The sequence below is a fragment of the Ovis aries genome, chromosome 9 (assembly GCF_016772045.2).
Source record: "Ovis aries strain OAR_USU_Benz2616 breed Rambouillet chromosome 9, ARS-UI_Ramb_v3.0, whole genome shotgun sequence".
Taxonomy (NCBI): Eukaryota; Metazoa; Chordata; class Mammalia; order Artiodactyla; family Bovidae; genus Ovis; species Ovis aries.
Window position 1 is genome coordinate 79,321,305 of NC_056062.1, and position 15,520 is coordinate 79,336,824.

Below are 15,520 nucleotides of genomic sequence, written 5' to 3' on the forward strand. Positions count from 1 at the left end.
AAGTTTGGACCTTTTAATTGAAGTTTACTTAATGTTAGAATTCTGATACAAATGTGCTTTTTATTCAAGTAAGACCCTGTCTACGTGGTCCTGTTCTGACAGTGAAATAAATTTCTGACACTTAACTATTTCAACTCAAACACAATACATGCTGGGGGAAATTTAATTCACCATAAAATCCTAGTAGTCCAGGATATAAACAAACATCAGCAACCAAATAAAATGTAGAATAAATGTTGTAACATTAACTCATCCAACTGAATCGTTCAAAAATTAGCTATTAGGCAACAAATATGTGCCAAGCACTAGGCTAACATCAATACATATTAATCCCCCTTCAAGCTAGTCTGCTGTCTAGTAGGGAGGACAGTCAAACAAACTGGCTGTTCCATTTAGCGTAAAAAGGAATTTTGCTACGCTTGTGGCTGGGGGGAAGAGGGAGGCAACGGAAAGCCTTTGTAGGAAGAGGACCTTCTAAACACGAGAAAGTCGGAGACTCGGAGATCTCGAGAGACCAAGATTACAGCATAAATGAATAATTTTAGGGAATCAGGCCAAGTGACAGAGAACTAAATGTTAAGAGAAAGTTCAAGGAAACAGAAAGGTAAAAACGAGCAGCCCTCGGCAGTCCTCTGAGTTGGATCGTAAGTAAAGCTGGTGTTTTCAATACGGAAGCTATAAATCCCTGGTTTATACAGTGTGCGTGCAGGACAAAGTTTAAGCAGTCAAGTTGACACTGCATCTTTCCTTAGAGCTCCACTTCGGTAGGCAAATTTTAAAAGTGCATTACACAGATTCTCCCTCCCCCCACCTCCCAAATTCAACGCAGGCCTTCTGATTCACTCTGCAGCCTAGTGCCATCCTTTCCATACACCTTCCGCATGGGTGATGGGTTAAGTCAAGAAACCACCACCACTACATCTTCTTCCTGTCGCTGAAGCAGTTTTGCCTGCCCTAAGTGGTGTGATCAACGCTACAACCACTCCACCGACGGGGACTCTCAGGATTCTCGGGAACCCTGCAGGGAGCTGTGACCTTTGCAGCTGAGACTCAGTCATGGGTCCTTTGTCCAGTAACCCAGGATCCACCCAAGAAGCCACCACAACCGGTTCACAAGGCCTGGCGCCTCTGTTAACCAACCCACTGGCAGCAGGCTCGGAATTCTTTTCAAGGGAGTGTTCCAGCGAGGCGCTCTCATGTGAGCTGAGGCCGGCAAGCAGAGGCAGACAGACTTGCAACTCCCATTTCCCTGAATGGACTTGGTCGGGTTCTGATCTTCATGCTCGGGCTGAGTCACCACTATATTCTCTTAGAATGATAAGGAAGATGTCTGGACAGTGGACAGAAGGCAAAGGATAGTCCTCAGGCAGAAGCCAGAAAGAAGGCTGTCCAAAGAGCCACTGGGAGACCTGGGAGGCAGGTGTGGACAAAAGAACAACTGTGCTCCCCCCGTGCCCTAAAGAACGTTCTGGATCTCTGAATATAAAGAGATAGGCCAAGCCAGAGCCTAGTTTATAATGTCCATAAAGAAGGATCAAGCACCAGAAGGTTTAGAAGGCCAGCATCTGGAAAAGAGGAGAAAATATAAAGTGCAAAAATGGCTAATTTTTTTAGGGCCGCAACCCTGGTGCTCTTTGTGTTCTGAGACGCTCTATATATTAAATCTGTTAGTCCCTATTTGCAACCATCCTATTCCAACAACTTGGATTATCATTAAAAAGAAAAAAAAAGAAACATGCTTTGAAAGACTATTTAAAGTGATTACTACTCCCTGCTTAGCTTCAAAATAATACTTTATTCCCACAGCTATTTACCAAAGACAAAACTGAAACTCATAAAACAGAATGTCTTTACTAGTGAAAGGGAAGAAGCAATAGCAGATAACCACTGGAATACAAATTTTGCTTTCCATTCAAGAACAGTGTTGCTATTTGTACTTTAGAGTTAAACTTTTTCTTACAAAATAGCAATACATTTAAATCACCTAAAAAGAAATCCAAAACTTGAAATTAAAGACCAAAAAATACACTTCTAGTTTGTACACATACTTTGAAATTTAGAATAAAAAGCTGCTAATGTATAATTTGATAGCTAAGTTTTTAAAAAATTTTAATTGTCAAATTAAAATAAAATCCAATGATACAGTCTAACTACTCATAGACAAATGCTCTGCAATCATAATGTGAATTGTTAAATAATGCTTTTCTCCTTTCCTCACATAAAATGCATACCATAAATATTCATTACTATGAATCTAGGTAATGAAGCATTCTTGAAGGTGATATTAATATCTGACATCATTACTTTTAGTTAAAAGAAAATAGCATTAGATTACTTCAAAAGTAAACAGCTTCTGAAGATCACCATTCTAAGCTATTCCTCAAAGTAAACTAACGAAAAGATTACCAAGTAAATTATTAACTGTCACTAATATAAATATCTTTTAAGATTCTATTCCTGTTTACATACTTACTTTAGAACAAACAGATTATCTAAGAAACTTCCTTTTAGTTTCTAAAGAGCTGTGAAAGAGAAAAAAAATAAGGCAAAGAAATATTCTCAGGTAAATAACAAGAATCGAAGAAAGCACCTACTGAAATCTTACTAACTTAAACTTTAAAAAAATTTCTGACTGGAGTATAGCTGATTGACAGTGTTATGTTACTTTCTGCTATATAGCAAAGTGAGTCAGTGATACATATCTCTCTCTCTCTCTCTCCACTCTTTTAAAAAAATTTTTCCCATATAGGTCATTACAGATTACTGAATGGAGTTCCCTGTGCCATACAGTAGCTCCTTATTATCTATTTTATAAATAATAGTGTGTGTATGTCAACCCCAATCTCCCATTTATCTCTGCCCAACCCCAATCTTTTAAACATTTTCACAAAGGTGCTATGATCTTTCTGCTACTAAAACCTGTTTGAAGGAATAAAAACAGTCAGGTTTTGACTACACAAGCACGATTCTGAGAAAAGAAAATTAGCACCAGAAATGTATGAGTCCACAAACCACTGCTATCAAAAGTGTGGTCTGTATCACTGAGTCACTTTGCTGCACAGCAGAAATGAACACAACGCTGTAAATCAACTGTACTTCAGTAAAAAAAGAGAGAGAGAAAAAAGTGTTGTCAGCAAAATGAAGTTTCAGCATCATCCCACATGTGTTACTAATGTAGAACCACAGGACCAACCTCAGACCTAATGAATCAGAAGTAAAGGTCAAGGGACTTCCCTGGTGGTCCAGTGGTTAAGAATCTGCCACCAGCGCAGGGGTGACAGGTTCGACTCCTGGTCAGGGAACTAAGATTCGCCACATACCATGGGACCACTAAGCCCATGCGTACTCTCACTACAGAGCCAGCACCACAACTAGAGAAAAGCCCTCACTCTGCAGCAAAAGATCCTGCGTGCAGCAAATGAAGATCCCACAGGCCACAACTAAGACCCTACCTAGCGAAATAAGTATTTTTGTAAAAAGGAAGGGAAAAAAAAAAAAAGTACATGTCAACAAGACTGACAGCTGACCTCTTAGCAGCAAAGCATAACTCTACAGAGACAGTGGATGGAGAGCTTCAACGTGTTAAGAGACAGCAACTGTCAACCAAGGATTGCTTCCCCGATGGCTCAGAGGGTAAAGAATCAAGTCTGCAAAGCAGGAGACCCAGGAGACTGGGGTTTGATCCCTGGGTTGAGAAGATTCCCCTGGAGGAGGAAAGGGTGACTCCACTCCAGTATTCTTGCCTGAAAAATCCCATGGACAGAGGAGCCACAGTCCCAAGGGTCACAAAGAGTTGGACACGACTGAACGGCCAAGCACAGACACAAGCAGTGAGATATCTTTCAAGAACTTGAGCCAAATAAAGACATTTTCAAAGAATAACAGTTTGCCATCAACATATCTTCCTCACTGGGACCTCCCTGGCAGTCCAGTGGCTAAGACTCCGTACCCCCAATGCAGGGGGCTCGGATTCAATCCCTGGTCAAGGAACTAGGTCCCACATGCCTCAACCGAGGACTCACAGCCACAACTAAGACCTGGCATAGCAAAACAAACAAACAAACAAAACAGACCCTCACTAAAGGAGATGTTTAAACATGTACATCAGACAGAAGGATAGTGATAGCGGACAGCTGGTCGAGAAAATGATGGGTCATGTACTTTCCACGTGCGGAGTTTAGAATGTCCATTTTTTAAATAAATATTATAGTAATTGCAAAAAGAGAAAATGATGGACAGATGTGTAAATATGTGGCTAACTCTAAGCAAACACGGATTGTATAGGTCAGTGTCTTGGGGAAGCTTTAAAAAGAAAAGACACTAAAATAAAAGAAATGACGAGTTAAAGGATGGATACTGTTCAAAAGAAAGGCAAAGATATTATTAAGTCTAGACTTCTGTTAAGTACATATACTAAATTTCTTGAATGAACCACTACGGCCACAGAAGTAAAAAAAAAACAGGAGATAGGCAAAAACTGCTTACCACAATTATGTTCCAATATTTGTGATGACTAATTAATACACATTTATTACCGGCAATTTCCCCTTACTAGACCCTAGATTCCATGTTGGCAAGGACGGGGTCTATTCTGAATCATACTGTATTGCCAGCAGCTCACACAGTTCCTAACACATGAAATGAAGGGAAAAAAATAACCAGATACACATCAACACTCCTTCTAGGCTTATATTTTCTACAATTATTTTGAGATGGGAAGAAGGAAATAGCAACCCACTCCAGTACTCTTGCCTAGAAAATTTCATGGACAGAAGAGCCTGGTGGGCTACAATTCAAGGGGTCACAAAGTCAGACACGACTGAGTGACTTCACTTTCACTTTATATGAGGTGGGAAACCCTTATCCATAAGCACAAGTTATGGCTTCCTGATCCACCAGCTAGCTGCATCTGATGTCTTACACAGATGACAACTGGTGCTTTCATACTGAAAATGCTATCATGTGCTCTCATTTTATCTTTAAATAAAGTTTTGACAAGCAATTAAAAACTCCACTGGTGCAGCAGACCTTAGGAAAGATATATTTGCACTTGAATACTACTCGGTTTTATCGGTGGTTGCAACCATTTTATGACTTACTTAAATTGCTTTGTGATACTTTTGAACGATTATTTGCAACTATTTATTGTTAGAATTATTAACTGGACTGTAGCCCACCAGACCCCTCTGTCCATGGAATTCTCCAGGCAAGAATACTGGAGCAGACGGCCATTTCCATCTTCAGGGGAACTTCCTGATCCACTAATTGAACCCAGGTCTCCAACACTGCAGGCAGATTCTTGCCCATCTGAGCCACCAGGAAAGCGCATAAGGTACTGGTTTGTATACTGGAATTAAAGCCTCCGATCATTAGTACCAGTTGCCCAACAGGCAGCAGGATCACAGTAATAAGACTACTGTTAGGTATCATGTCAGATTAGCAGATGCCCCTGGAATCTGTTCTCCCCTTCCATCACAGTAACAGGGGTATCTGGATATGTAAATCCCCAGCTGAAGATACCATCTCCCTGCCTACCATGCAGCTAAGTCCTCTGTCCTGTTTTGGGCTACTGGGATAAGAGTGTTTCACAGAATCCACATCTTGGTGAAAGGGTTAACAGGCAGGAAGGCCAGGGGTCTCCAAATGGAGGAAATAGGCTGCAAGTGTCAGACATTCTTAACTCTCTTAAGCGGCAGGAGGACACAAACAAGCGATATTTTTTCCTTCTCTATACAAATTTAAAAGGAGGTTTCTCTTAAAATACTGTGTTGCCATAATGACACCTGGTTTCATCTGAAGTTAACTATTCCCAAACCTTGAGTTAACCAATGGATTTTTCTTATGGAAAGGTTTGTCTTAAGCTATGTTAATGTACTATGCATTTACCCCCACCCCGTCTTCAAGTCGGTTCCGCCTAATGGCTCAGAACCTACTTGACAAACCAGTATGTTAGACTCAGATATTGTTCCCCTAATCTATATAAACGAAACTATTTGTATGGTAACCTGCCCTTCTACAACATTCAAGTCAATCGTTTTATGGCCCAGGATGAATCATCTGGTGCCAAGATTATCACAAAATACATCTTACGGATGAGGGGCCTAACTTCCAGCTGAAGACTAGCAGGGGGGTACTCTTTCTGCCCTCTTCTGATGCCTATGTCAGAAGCTTTCTCTATCTCCTTAATACTTTAATAAAACTTTATTACACAAAAGCTCTGAGCAATCAAGCCTTGTCTCTGGCCCCAGATTGAATTTTTCTCCAGAGGCCAAGAATCCCAGTGTCTTTCCGTTCAGCAACAACCTTTCATTGGTGTAAAACTCATGCTAACCACTTTGTTACCTTCAGTTCAGTTGCTCAGTCATGTCTGACTCTTTGCGACCCCATGGACTGCAGCACGCCAGGCCTCCCTGTCCATCGCCAACTCCCGGAGTATACTCAAACTCATGTCCATTGAGTCGGTGATGCCATCCAACCATCTCATCCTCTGTCGCCCCCTTCTCCTCCTGCCTTCAATCCTTCCCAGCATCAGGGTCTTTTCAAATGAGTCAGCTGTTCGCATCAGGTGGCCAAAGTATTGGAGCTTCAGCTTCACCATCAGTCATTCCAACAAATATTCAGGACTTTTTACGTTACGTTAAAATATATCTATAGTGGGACCCAGAGAAAGTGATATTAACACACACTTTATTTCTTGGTCGGCTTGCCTTTAAAATGTTCAGGATGGACATCCATCACGGGACACAGGTACTATCTTTGGTCCGGGGAAGAGCCCACAGGCTGAGGGACAGCTAAGTTTATGAGCCACAGCTCCTGAGCCTACGCACCTCAGCTACTGAAGCCAGCGCGCCCTGGAGCCTGAGCTCCGTAACTACAGAAGCAATGAGAAGCCCACGGACCACAACTAGAGAAAGCCACGTGCAGCAGCGAAGACCCAGTACAGCCATAAATAATAAATAAAGATAATTTTTGAGGCTTTTTCTAAAAGGTAGTAAATACCACTGAAATCTTCAGCAGACAATATTTCATAAAACTTCCCTTAATCCTTTTTATTTGTGGGTGGGGAGGCTTCTATTTTTTTTTAAAGGGACTCATTAGACATATCTCTCGAAAACCCAGTATCCATTTCTGTCCCAAATCTGCTCGATTCCTGAATTCAGATGGAGAGAAGCAGGATGGCCAAGACAGACTTGTATCATTAACTAACCAATGAGAGTTCCCATTCATATAACTTGCATCATGAGCAAATGAGAAACTTCTGGTGGGAAGACCTGGCAGAGCAGCATCTCCCATCTGAAAGGCTGTCCACACCCTGCCTCGTCACCGGGGCCATCTAAAATAGCTGGCCCTTTCCATCTTCCTTAAAAACTGCTTTCACCCTCTCACCCCTGTTAATTCTTCAGTGCCTCTCACTATCTACAGAATAAAATCCATACTCCTTACTTTGGAATTTCAGTCTTTTACAATCTAATATAGTCAGGAAAACACTAGGTAATAAGACTTACCGACGTATTACGAGTTAGTCCCTATTTTGCCCCAGACTTATGGACCAAGGCATAGAATCTGACAGCTGGAAATAAACTATTCATCTAAAGGGAGCATATCATCACCTATCGAGCCTGACCCCAGGGATGCTTTGAGGTCTAAACAGGAACAAATGTGAAAGTCCACTGAAAACCCTCTATCAATCACTCTACAAATGCAAGATGTCGGCTTTACTGTCCAGTATTACTATCCAGACAGAAATCAATAGTTATTGCACCAGGACTTCTAAGGATACAAAAAGAACCCACCAGGCTTGGGTACACAAGCAAGCTGTGACTTTCAAAGTGAACTGGTTGCTTATTTGACAGGCCAGGTCATAAAGCCAATGAGACCAGCTACTCTGAGCTCTTTCATCCTTTATAACCTGATATATGGCCAACTCCCCAAAGAATAGCGTCTGGCACAAAGAGGTATTCAGTATGTATTTGCTGAAGACTAACCTAAAATACACTTCGAAAATGATGAAAAGGATGGTATGCACAAAGGGGGACCCATTCTAGGTGTCAATGAGAGATTCTTCCATCTATCAGCACCACTTTTTAAAACATACTAAGAAAATCATCGGATAAAATGCAGGAAATTACAAAGGAAAAAGTATGCTTGAGGGTGTCAGGAGCAATGCAAGTCCCTATGGCAAAATATATTCCATAAGAAATGCAGGCTTTACGTTAAAAAGAATGAAATAATGCCATTTGCAGCAACATGGATGGCCCTAGAGATCGTCACACTGGGTGAAGCTAAGACAGAAAAGGAGAAATATCATATGACATCCCTTATATGTGGAATCTAAAAAGAAAGGTTTTGTAACTTACTTACAAAACAGAAAGAAACTCACAGACTTAGAGAAGGAACCTGTGGTTGCTCGGGGGAAGGACCAGGGGAAGGAACAGTTAGGGAGTTTGGGACAGACAAGCACACACTGCTATATTTAAAATGGATAACCAACAATGACTTATTGTAGAGCCCAGGGAACTCTGCTCGATGTCATGTGTTGGCTTGAATGGCTGGGGAGTTTGGGGGAGAATGGATACATGTATATGTACGGCTGAGTCCCTTTGTTGTCCACCTGAACTGTCACAACATTTTTTATTTATCAGCTATACTCCAATACAACAAAAATGTTTTGTTTTTTTTTTTAATGTGGCCTTTAGCATAAGGAATACAGCAGGGATTTTTTTTGTTTATTATTGTTCTCCAAACATTCTTTCTTTCTCCTCCCAGGAACAGCCTCCGGATGTCTCAACCCTCTGTTCTCAACGATATTTTAAATTAATCCCACTCCACCACCCCCCCACTCACAGCCCTCCAACCAATAGTTCAAGGGAGGCATATCCCAGACCTAAATTCATCAGTATATTCTAGTCACATAACCATGGCCTGTTTGATTCAGGACTGTACAGATAAATTTATCAAATCTGAATGAATTTCAGGACTCACAGCTTAAGTACTGGCTGGCATATTCAGCAGCCATTTGTATCCTAAAGGAAGGTAACCAGAAAGGGGAGGGGTTGGGAGAGAGGAGGGAAAGGGATGCGGTGAAATCCACTGCATTGCTCAACTGTGTAAGCCGACTTCAGCGGATGAGAAACACACATCTCCCGGAGGAGACAGTGAGCCCACACTTTTTAGGAGTAGGATGACAAGCTCGTGTTTGTGTTTGAGAAAAATACCTCTGGAAATCGCATATGCAATAGAATGAAAAAAAATGGATCATTGATGGCAAGGCTAGAAGCAGAGAGGCCAGTTATGATTCTATTATAATAGTTAAGCGAGAGTTAATGAGAGCCTAAATGAGAGAAGTGGTGGCAGGAGTAAGAACAGGACAGAATAAGGCACTCAGGAGGCTGGGGGGAAAATCAATATAACGTGGAGATGGGATAAAGGAATGAGATCCAGATGGCAAGGGGGACAGAGGCAGCTATCCGAGGAATCTGAGACAGGGGTCGAAGAAGACTAGTGGGGCAAATCTGAGTATGGGCAAATTTGGGGAAGTTAACGGATTCAGGCTTAGATTATTAAGTCGCGTGGAAGAGAGGAAATCCTAGAAGCCCACATAGCAAGCATTCTGCGTCAAGCACTCCTTTCAAATCATGATCCCTCCGGAAACCAAGACAAATCCATCCTCATTCGGCGAGGATAGATACGCACCTTACTTGTTTTTCTTAAAAACCTTTGTAGCTATTAAAGGTTATGAGAGAAACCAACTTTTTTCTTAGGTTTAATGATTAAACTGCCTTTCTAAGTAAACACAAGCCTCCACCCCACATCGTAGTACACAAAACACAAAAGCTCTACAAAAAAACTTAGAACTAAACCAGATGTAAACATAAAAGCCAAAGCCATAAAGCTTCCAAAGAAAATAGAGTTGTCTTTACAATCTCAGCGTAGGCAAAGCAAGTACTAACACAGAAAGTACTAACCATAAAAGAAAAAAGGCGAATTGAACTTAACTGAAATTAAAAGCTCGAGTTCATCGAAATAGACTATTAAGAAAATCAGTGGGCAAGCCACACTGAGAGAAAATATTCACAAAGAATATATTTAACAAAGGACTATATTATTATTAACCAAAATATAGAGTTCTCACAAATCTGAAGGATTAAAAAAAAAAAAGGTAAAACTCAAGTTTTTTAAAAACTGTGCAGTCAACGCAAAGGAGGATATATAGTTGGCCAAGAAGCATAGATAAAGTGTTTCAGGTCATCAGCCACGTAGAGGAATTCAAACCCAAGTCACCAACAGCCACCACTACGCACCCAGTGAACTTTATACCCTGTTGACTGCAGTGTAAAAATGGCAATTTGGAAAATACCTGGCAGCTTCTTATCAAGTTAAAACACACGATGACCAAGAACCCCACTGCAAGGTATCTGAGAAATAAAACCAGATGTCCACAAAGTCTTTTTTTTGCAAAACTGTTCAGAGCAGATTTATCCATAATAGCCCCAAACTGGAAAAACCCAAATGTCCATCAGCTGGCAAATGGATAAACAAATTGTGGTATATTCTTACAACAAGTAATACTCAGCAATAATAAGGCACAAATATTGACACACTCCAAGACCATGAATGAATGTAAAATTCATTATGCTAAGTTAAAGAAACCCAATACAAAAAAAACACCTACAGTATAATTCCATTTATATGAATAGGCAAAATATCTATGGGGTGGGGTGTCTATGGAGGGGATATTCTGAGAAGAGGCACGAGGGAACTTTCTGGGAATGTTCTCTAAGGGTGTGGGTTACAAAGGTGCAAACACTGGTCTTGTCAATGAACTGTACGCTTAATATCTGTGATTTTTCACCATATGTAAAGTATGCCTCAATTTTTAAAGGGAAAAAAATAAAAGTAAATGAAAAGTGATCGCTAATACAAATACCTGAAATCAATATGCTTTTTTTAAAAACTGGACTGAAGGAAACCTTTATCATTTCAAGGCAAAAACAAAACACACAACTTTTAAAAGGTAGAACTGGAAACAGCACAGACCAATACATCACTCAGACCACAAGCTGCAAATCACTTAAGCTCTTCGCCTTGGTTTTTCCTCTATAAAATGGGAATTTAAAAAAATCTACCAGGAATATGTAAAAATTAAGCTTATGCAAAGCATTGTAGAGAAAAATGTTGCCTGCCACTCCAGTTCTATCAGGATCAAGCCAGCCGTTAGCCACGGCAGTCACCCAGGACTCTGGGACTGAGGGGAATTCAGGCTAGAGACAGACAGATCCCCAAGATAATGCAGATCCATACCTGAGAAATTTCAGCTTTCCCAGATTCTTGCATCTTCCCATACTTAGAAAATGATACATAAACTCATTAACCTGATTTGCCTGTTCGTGATTAACACTCATCTTAGGACTTCAACTACAGGTTTTCTCACAGCAAAAAATTCATATATCCTGGCTCCTCCCTCACATCTTCACAACAGTTTCTCAGAGCTGTCGGAGAGGTTGTTCCCCTGGGCTATTTTACATAGAGTCAAGACACTGAATAAACTCAACTCACAGCCCTCCCATAGTTCACTCTGGTTTTTTTCATCAAGGAATCTAGGGAATTCCCTGGAGACCCAGTGATGAGGACTCCTCGATTTCACTGTGGAGAGCGGAGTTTGACCCCTTCTCAGGGAAGCCTCCGGGTGTATCCAAAAAAAGGATTGCTATCAATAGTACAGTGGGCTTCCCCAGCAGCTCAGTGGTAAAAGAATCCGCTGGCACCGCAGGAGACTCAGGTTCCATCCCTGGGTCGGAGAGGTCCCCTGGAGAAGGGAATGGCAACCCACTTCAATAATCCTGCCTGGAGAATTCCAAGGACAGAGGGACCTGGTAGGCTATGGTCCATGGGTTTGAAAAGAGTTGGGCACAACTGAAGCCACTGAGCACAAATAGTACCTGGCACACAGGAGCTTAGGAGATGGTTGTGGCAGAAAACAATTAGAAAACGCATAAAGAAGGTTCCCTTTACCTTTCTAGTGGACTCTTTTTTGAGTATCTATCTATACTCCTACCCTTTTTTTCTCCTGAAAACTCTACCTTTTTTGATCGTGACCTCATTCCATCCAGATGACTGGTGGAAAGAGAAAGAGATGCCTTGTTCTTCAGCTCCTTCATCTTAAAAATGTACGTGTAAATCAATGTTTTGGATAACCAAATTATATATGTAAAAGGATGAGGGAAACTCACTAGTTTAAAAAAAGTTTAAATTGTTTTGAGAAAAGCTAAAGACTTACAAAGATGACCAATAGCATATACCGTCCGTGAGGTGTATGGGGGTCTGTGTGGGGTCGCACAGAGTCGGACACGACTGAAGCTACTTAGCAGCAGCAGCAGCGTACATTGTGTGTATGCTAAGTCGTTTCAGTCGTTTCCAACAATCGGCGACCCTGGTGGACTGTAGCCGACCAGGCTCCTCTGACCAGGGCATTTCCCAGGCAAGAATTACTGGAGTGATTTGCCCTTTCTGCCGCCAGGGGATCTTTCCCATCCAGGGACCGAACCTGTTTCTCTTGTCTCCTGCATTGGAAAGCGGGTCCTTTACCACTAGCGCCACCTGGGAAGCCCCAAAGTATTCACATCTGCTTAAAAGCTTTCGAATTATTTTTCAAAAAGCCATCTTTCCAAATGCTAAAACCTGCATACCAATAACTCCTTTCCCCAAAGAGCACGCTCAAGCTGTGGACAAAGCCTGCAGAGTCCTCCCTTTTATCACACCAATGCGTCCTACTGGATTACCGCCAACAACGGGGCTCAAGTAGATTTATCTCTCCCGTACATCACGTAGTCCATTTGCCTAATGCAGTGCCCTAGATTTTACAAATTACAGTCATAGATGTACTCGCACCCTGCAGATTTCAACATCTTCAAGGAGGACACAAGACATGTGGATAAAATTGTCTGTCTTGATTATCAATAAAAGCACTATTTCAAGACCACCCACTATTCTTTCGCTGTAACTTTAAATTTCCGTTTTTCGTTTTTTTTTTTTTTTTTTTTTGCTTTCAGCAAAACCAGGGTAGAGCCAATACCCAGATGTTCTCTCTGCATTGAAGCAGCACAGTAAGAACCCACATATACTAAAGATCTGTTTGAAAGCTTTTAAGGCCAAATATTTCTATTGTGTGGCCTGTGATAGGCACTGACTAAAGGAAACTTGAAACTATAAATAGCACAGAGAACACCATATTGGGGGAGAGGGGTGTTTTGCTTACAATGGCACCACAGACGAGTTCACAATTCGACTTACGTCCGTGTTATATCCAAACACTGAACTATGAACCGACCAAAACACTCTGATGACTAAGAAGATCAGAATGTACCACCAGTAAAAGTTCTATAAGCCATCTTACTACCACATCTAAGGAGTTTCTTCCTGGTGCAGAGGCATTCAGCGCCCAGAGGCTCGGGCTTAACTCTCCATCATGATCGAACAGAAACCACGATGCAGCGGAACCCGACTCCGGTGCTGGTGCAGTCTTGGCGTGGGGGGTTGGGGGTGACAATCAACCTGGAGCTGGTACAGGGCACGACTCCATCAGGTTGCCTCACTAGCGTCTGATAATCACTGCTTCCCAGACAAGTAAAAAGCTCCAACCTAGAAACAAACTAACAGACCAGATGGGCCTTCGGGGTCTGCTAAGAAGCTGGGGATCACCTGCAAATCGGGGGTTTTACGGGGAGGTACGTGGGTGTAAAATGGCTGTCCAGGGCCTACTGAAACGCAGTGAATCACAAGGCAAGCCCCTCCTAGGGTAAGGGCTTTACAACAAGCGTGTGGGTAGAGCACCCCCACCCCCAGCCATTCCCACTCGGGATGCGAAGGCACGCAGAAGACGAGCCAGCAAATCCGCGGGCACCTGAGGGCGGGGAGAGCGGGCACGCGTGGGATGGTGCAGGGGGCGGGCAGCAAGAGGTGCCGGCTCACCGCCTCGACGGCTCTCCCGACCCGTCGAAAGCACAAAGCCCAGCGAACGCAGAGAAGAAAGGAAAGGCGGGCACGTGCTCCGCAGACAAGGATTGGGGTGCGGGGAGTTCGCTTGACCACCAAAGCGCGCTTTCGCCGGAAACCGCGCAGCTCCGGGAGGCCCAGCCGGCTCCCGGCGGAGGGCTTTGGGGCGCCCCCTTTCCCAGAGCGACTCCAGCCCACGCGCACCGCCCCCCGAAACCATCCCCACCCAAACACTGGGCCCTGACCTCAGCCCCCGCCACAGGTTGGCTGAGCCGGGGGGTGGGGGGGGGGGGCGCATCGTGGAGCCGCCCGCCCAGAGAATTAAGTTTCTAATAATATAACTTTAGGAGGATTAACGCCGGCTTCGCCCAACCCGGAGGGCCGCAGCCGGTACCCACAAGGGGGTGTGAAAAGTGAAGCGGGGTCCCGGGGCGCCCGCGCTCCTCCCGGGCAGGTGCGCGCCCCTTACCCCCACCCCGAGGCGGGGGGGTTCGCCCAGGCGGGTCGCACTCACCAGGTACCAGACGCCGAGCAGGATGGTGCCGGTGCGGACATGGCAGCAGAGGCAGCAGCTGTTGGAGTAGAACCGCGTCCAGGGGGCCACCATCTTCATCGCTCGGGCCGCGGGCGCAGTGGCGCGACTCTGCGCCCAAGTTCGCAAGAGCTTCGGCCGTCGGTCCTGCGCACCGTGCGGCTGTCGCCGGCCCCCCTCTCCCCGGCTACCCTCGCTCCCTCTTCCTGGCCCCCGTCCGCCGCCCACCGGCCCCGGGCCCCACGCCTCTCCGCGCAAAGAGCTAGCAACTGGAACCTCGGCCGGACCCTGAGCTCCGAGGGCTGCGGGGAAAGGGGGCGGGGCCGGGGCGGGGAGAGGGGCGGGGTCGGGTCGGGGCACCCGCGAACCACGTGACGGGCGCCGGGGCCCTGTGACGTCACCGCGGGCTCCAGCCGGCGGCCGGCGCCGCCTGCCCCGGGGAGCAGAAATCGATCAACGTCCTCACCCCTGGCAGTCCCCGAGTCTACCCCCGGTGGAGTTCCGGGCCTCCCGTCTTTCGTTTGGTCATTCGTGTAACTCCACCACCGGTTCGAGATTCTTTTACAGTCTCTTTGGTGGTGGGTTTTTTTTTTCTTCTTCCACTTGTATCTCGCAGATATTCTGTAGGTTCGGTGCCATTCCCGTTGTTATCTTGCAGGTTGGCTGGGGGAGGGAAACGGTAAGGGTTATTCCGGCCAACTGCAGTCCTTTGAACCGCTGCTGAAGCCGCCCAGAGCAGTCTGTCTCTGCTTCCCAGCTCAATCACTGTGGTAAGAAAATAGAATGTGTACTATACTTGCTGTGCTTCAGGTAGCGTTTTTAAATCGTGACTGCAGCTCTAAAGAAAGAGTCATTAAGCCAGGTACTGCCACAAGGTCTCTGTGTAAGAAGATAAGGTAAGGAGTCCTGGGGAAAAAAAAAGAGAAACAGGCATGGCTTTCTTTTAATAAGAGAAGCCTTTTTTGGCCTAAGCCATTTTGTGATCTAAGACTGACC

The 15,520-nt window shown here is 44.1% G+C and overlaps 1 protein-coding gene across 2 annotated transcripts in view; it reads right to left on the reverse strand.

Moving 5' to 3' along the window:
* The window catches only part of LAPTM4B (lysosomal protein transmembrane 4 beta), a 65,905-nt gene extending 51,110 nt beyond the window's left edge, over positions 1 to 14,795 (reverse strand). For both annotated transcript variants that reach the window (XM_027973193.2, XM_027973192.2), the window contains exon 1: positions 14,507 to 14,795. In XM_027973193.2, the coding sequence (XP_027828994.2) occupies positions 14,507 to 14,605 (99 nt within the window). In that variant the 5' untranslated portion in view covers positions 14,606 to 14,795. The remainder of the gene's footprint in view (positions 1 to 14,506) is intronic.
* Between the last annotated feature and the right edge of the window lie 725 nt (positions 14,796 to 15,520).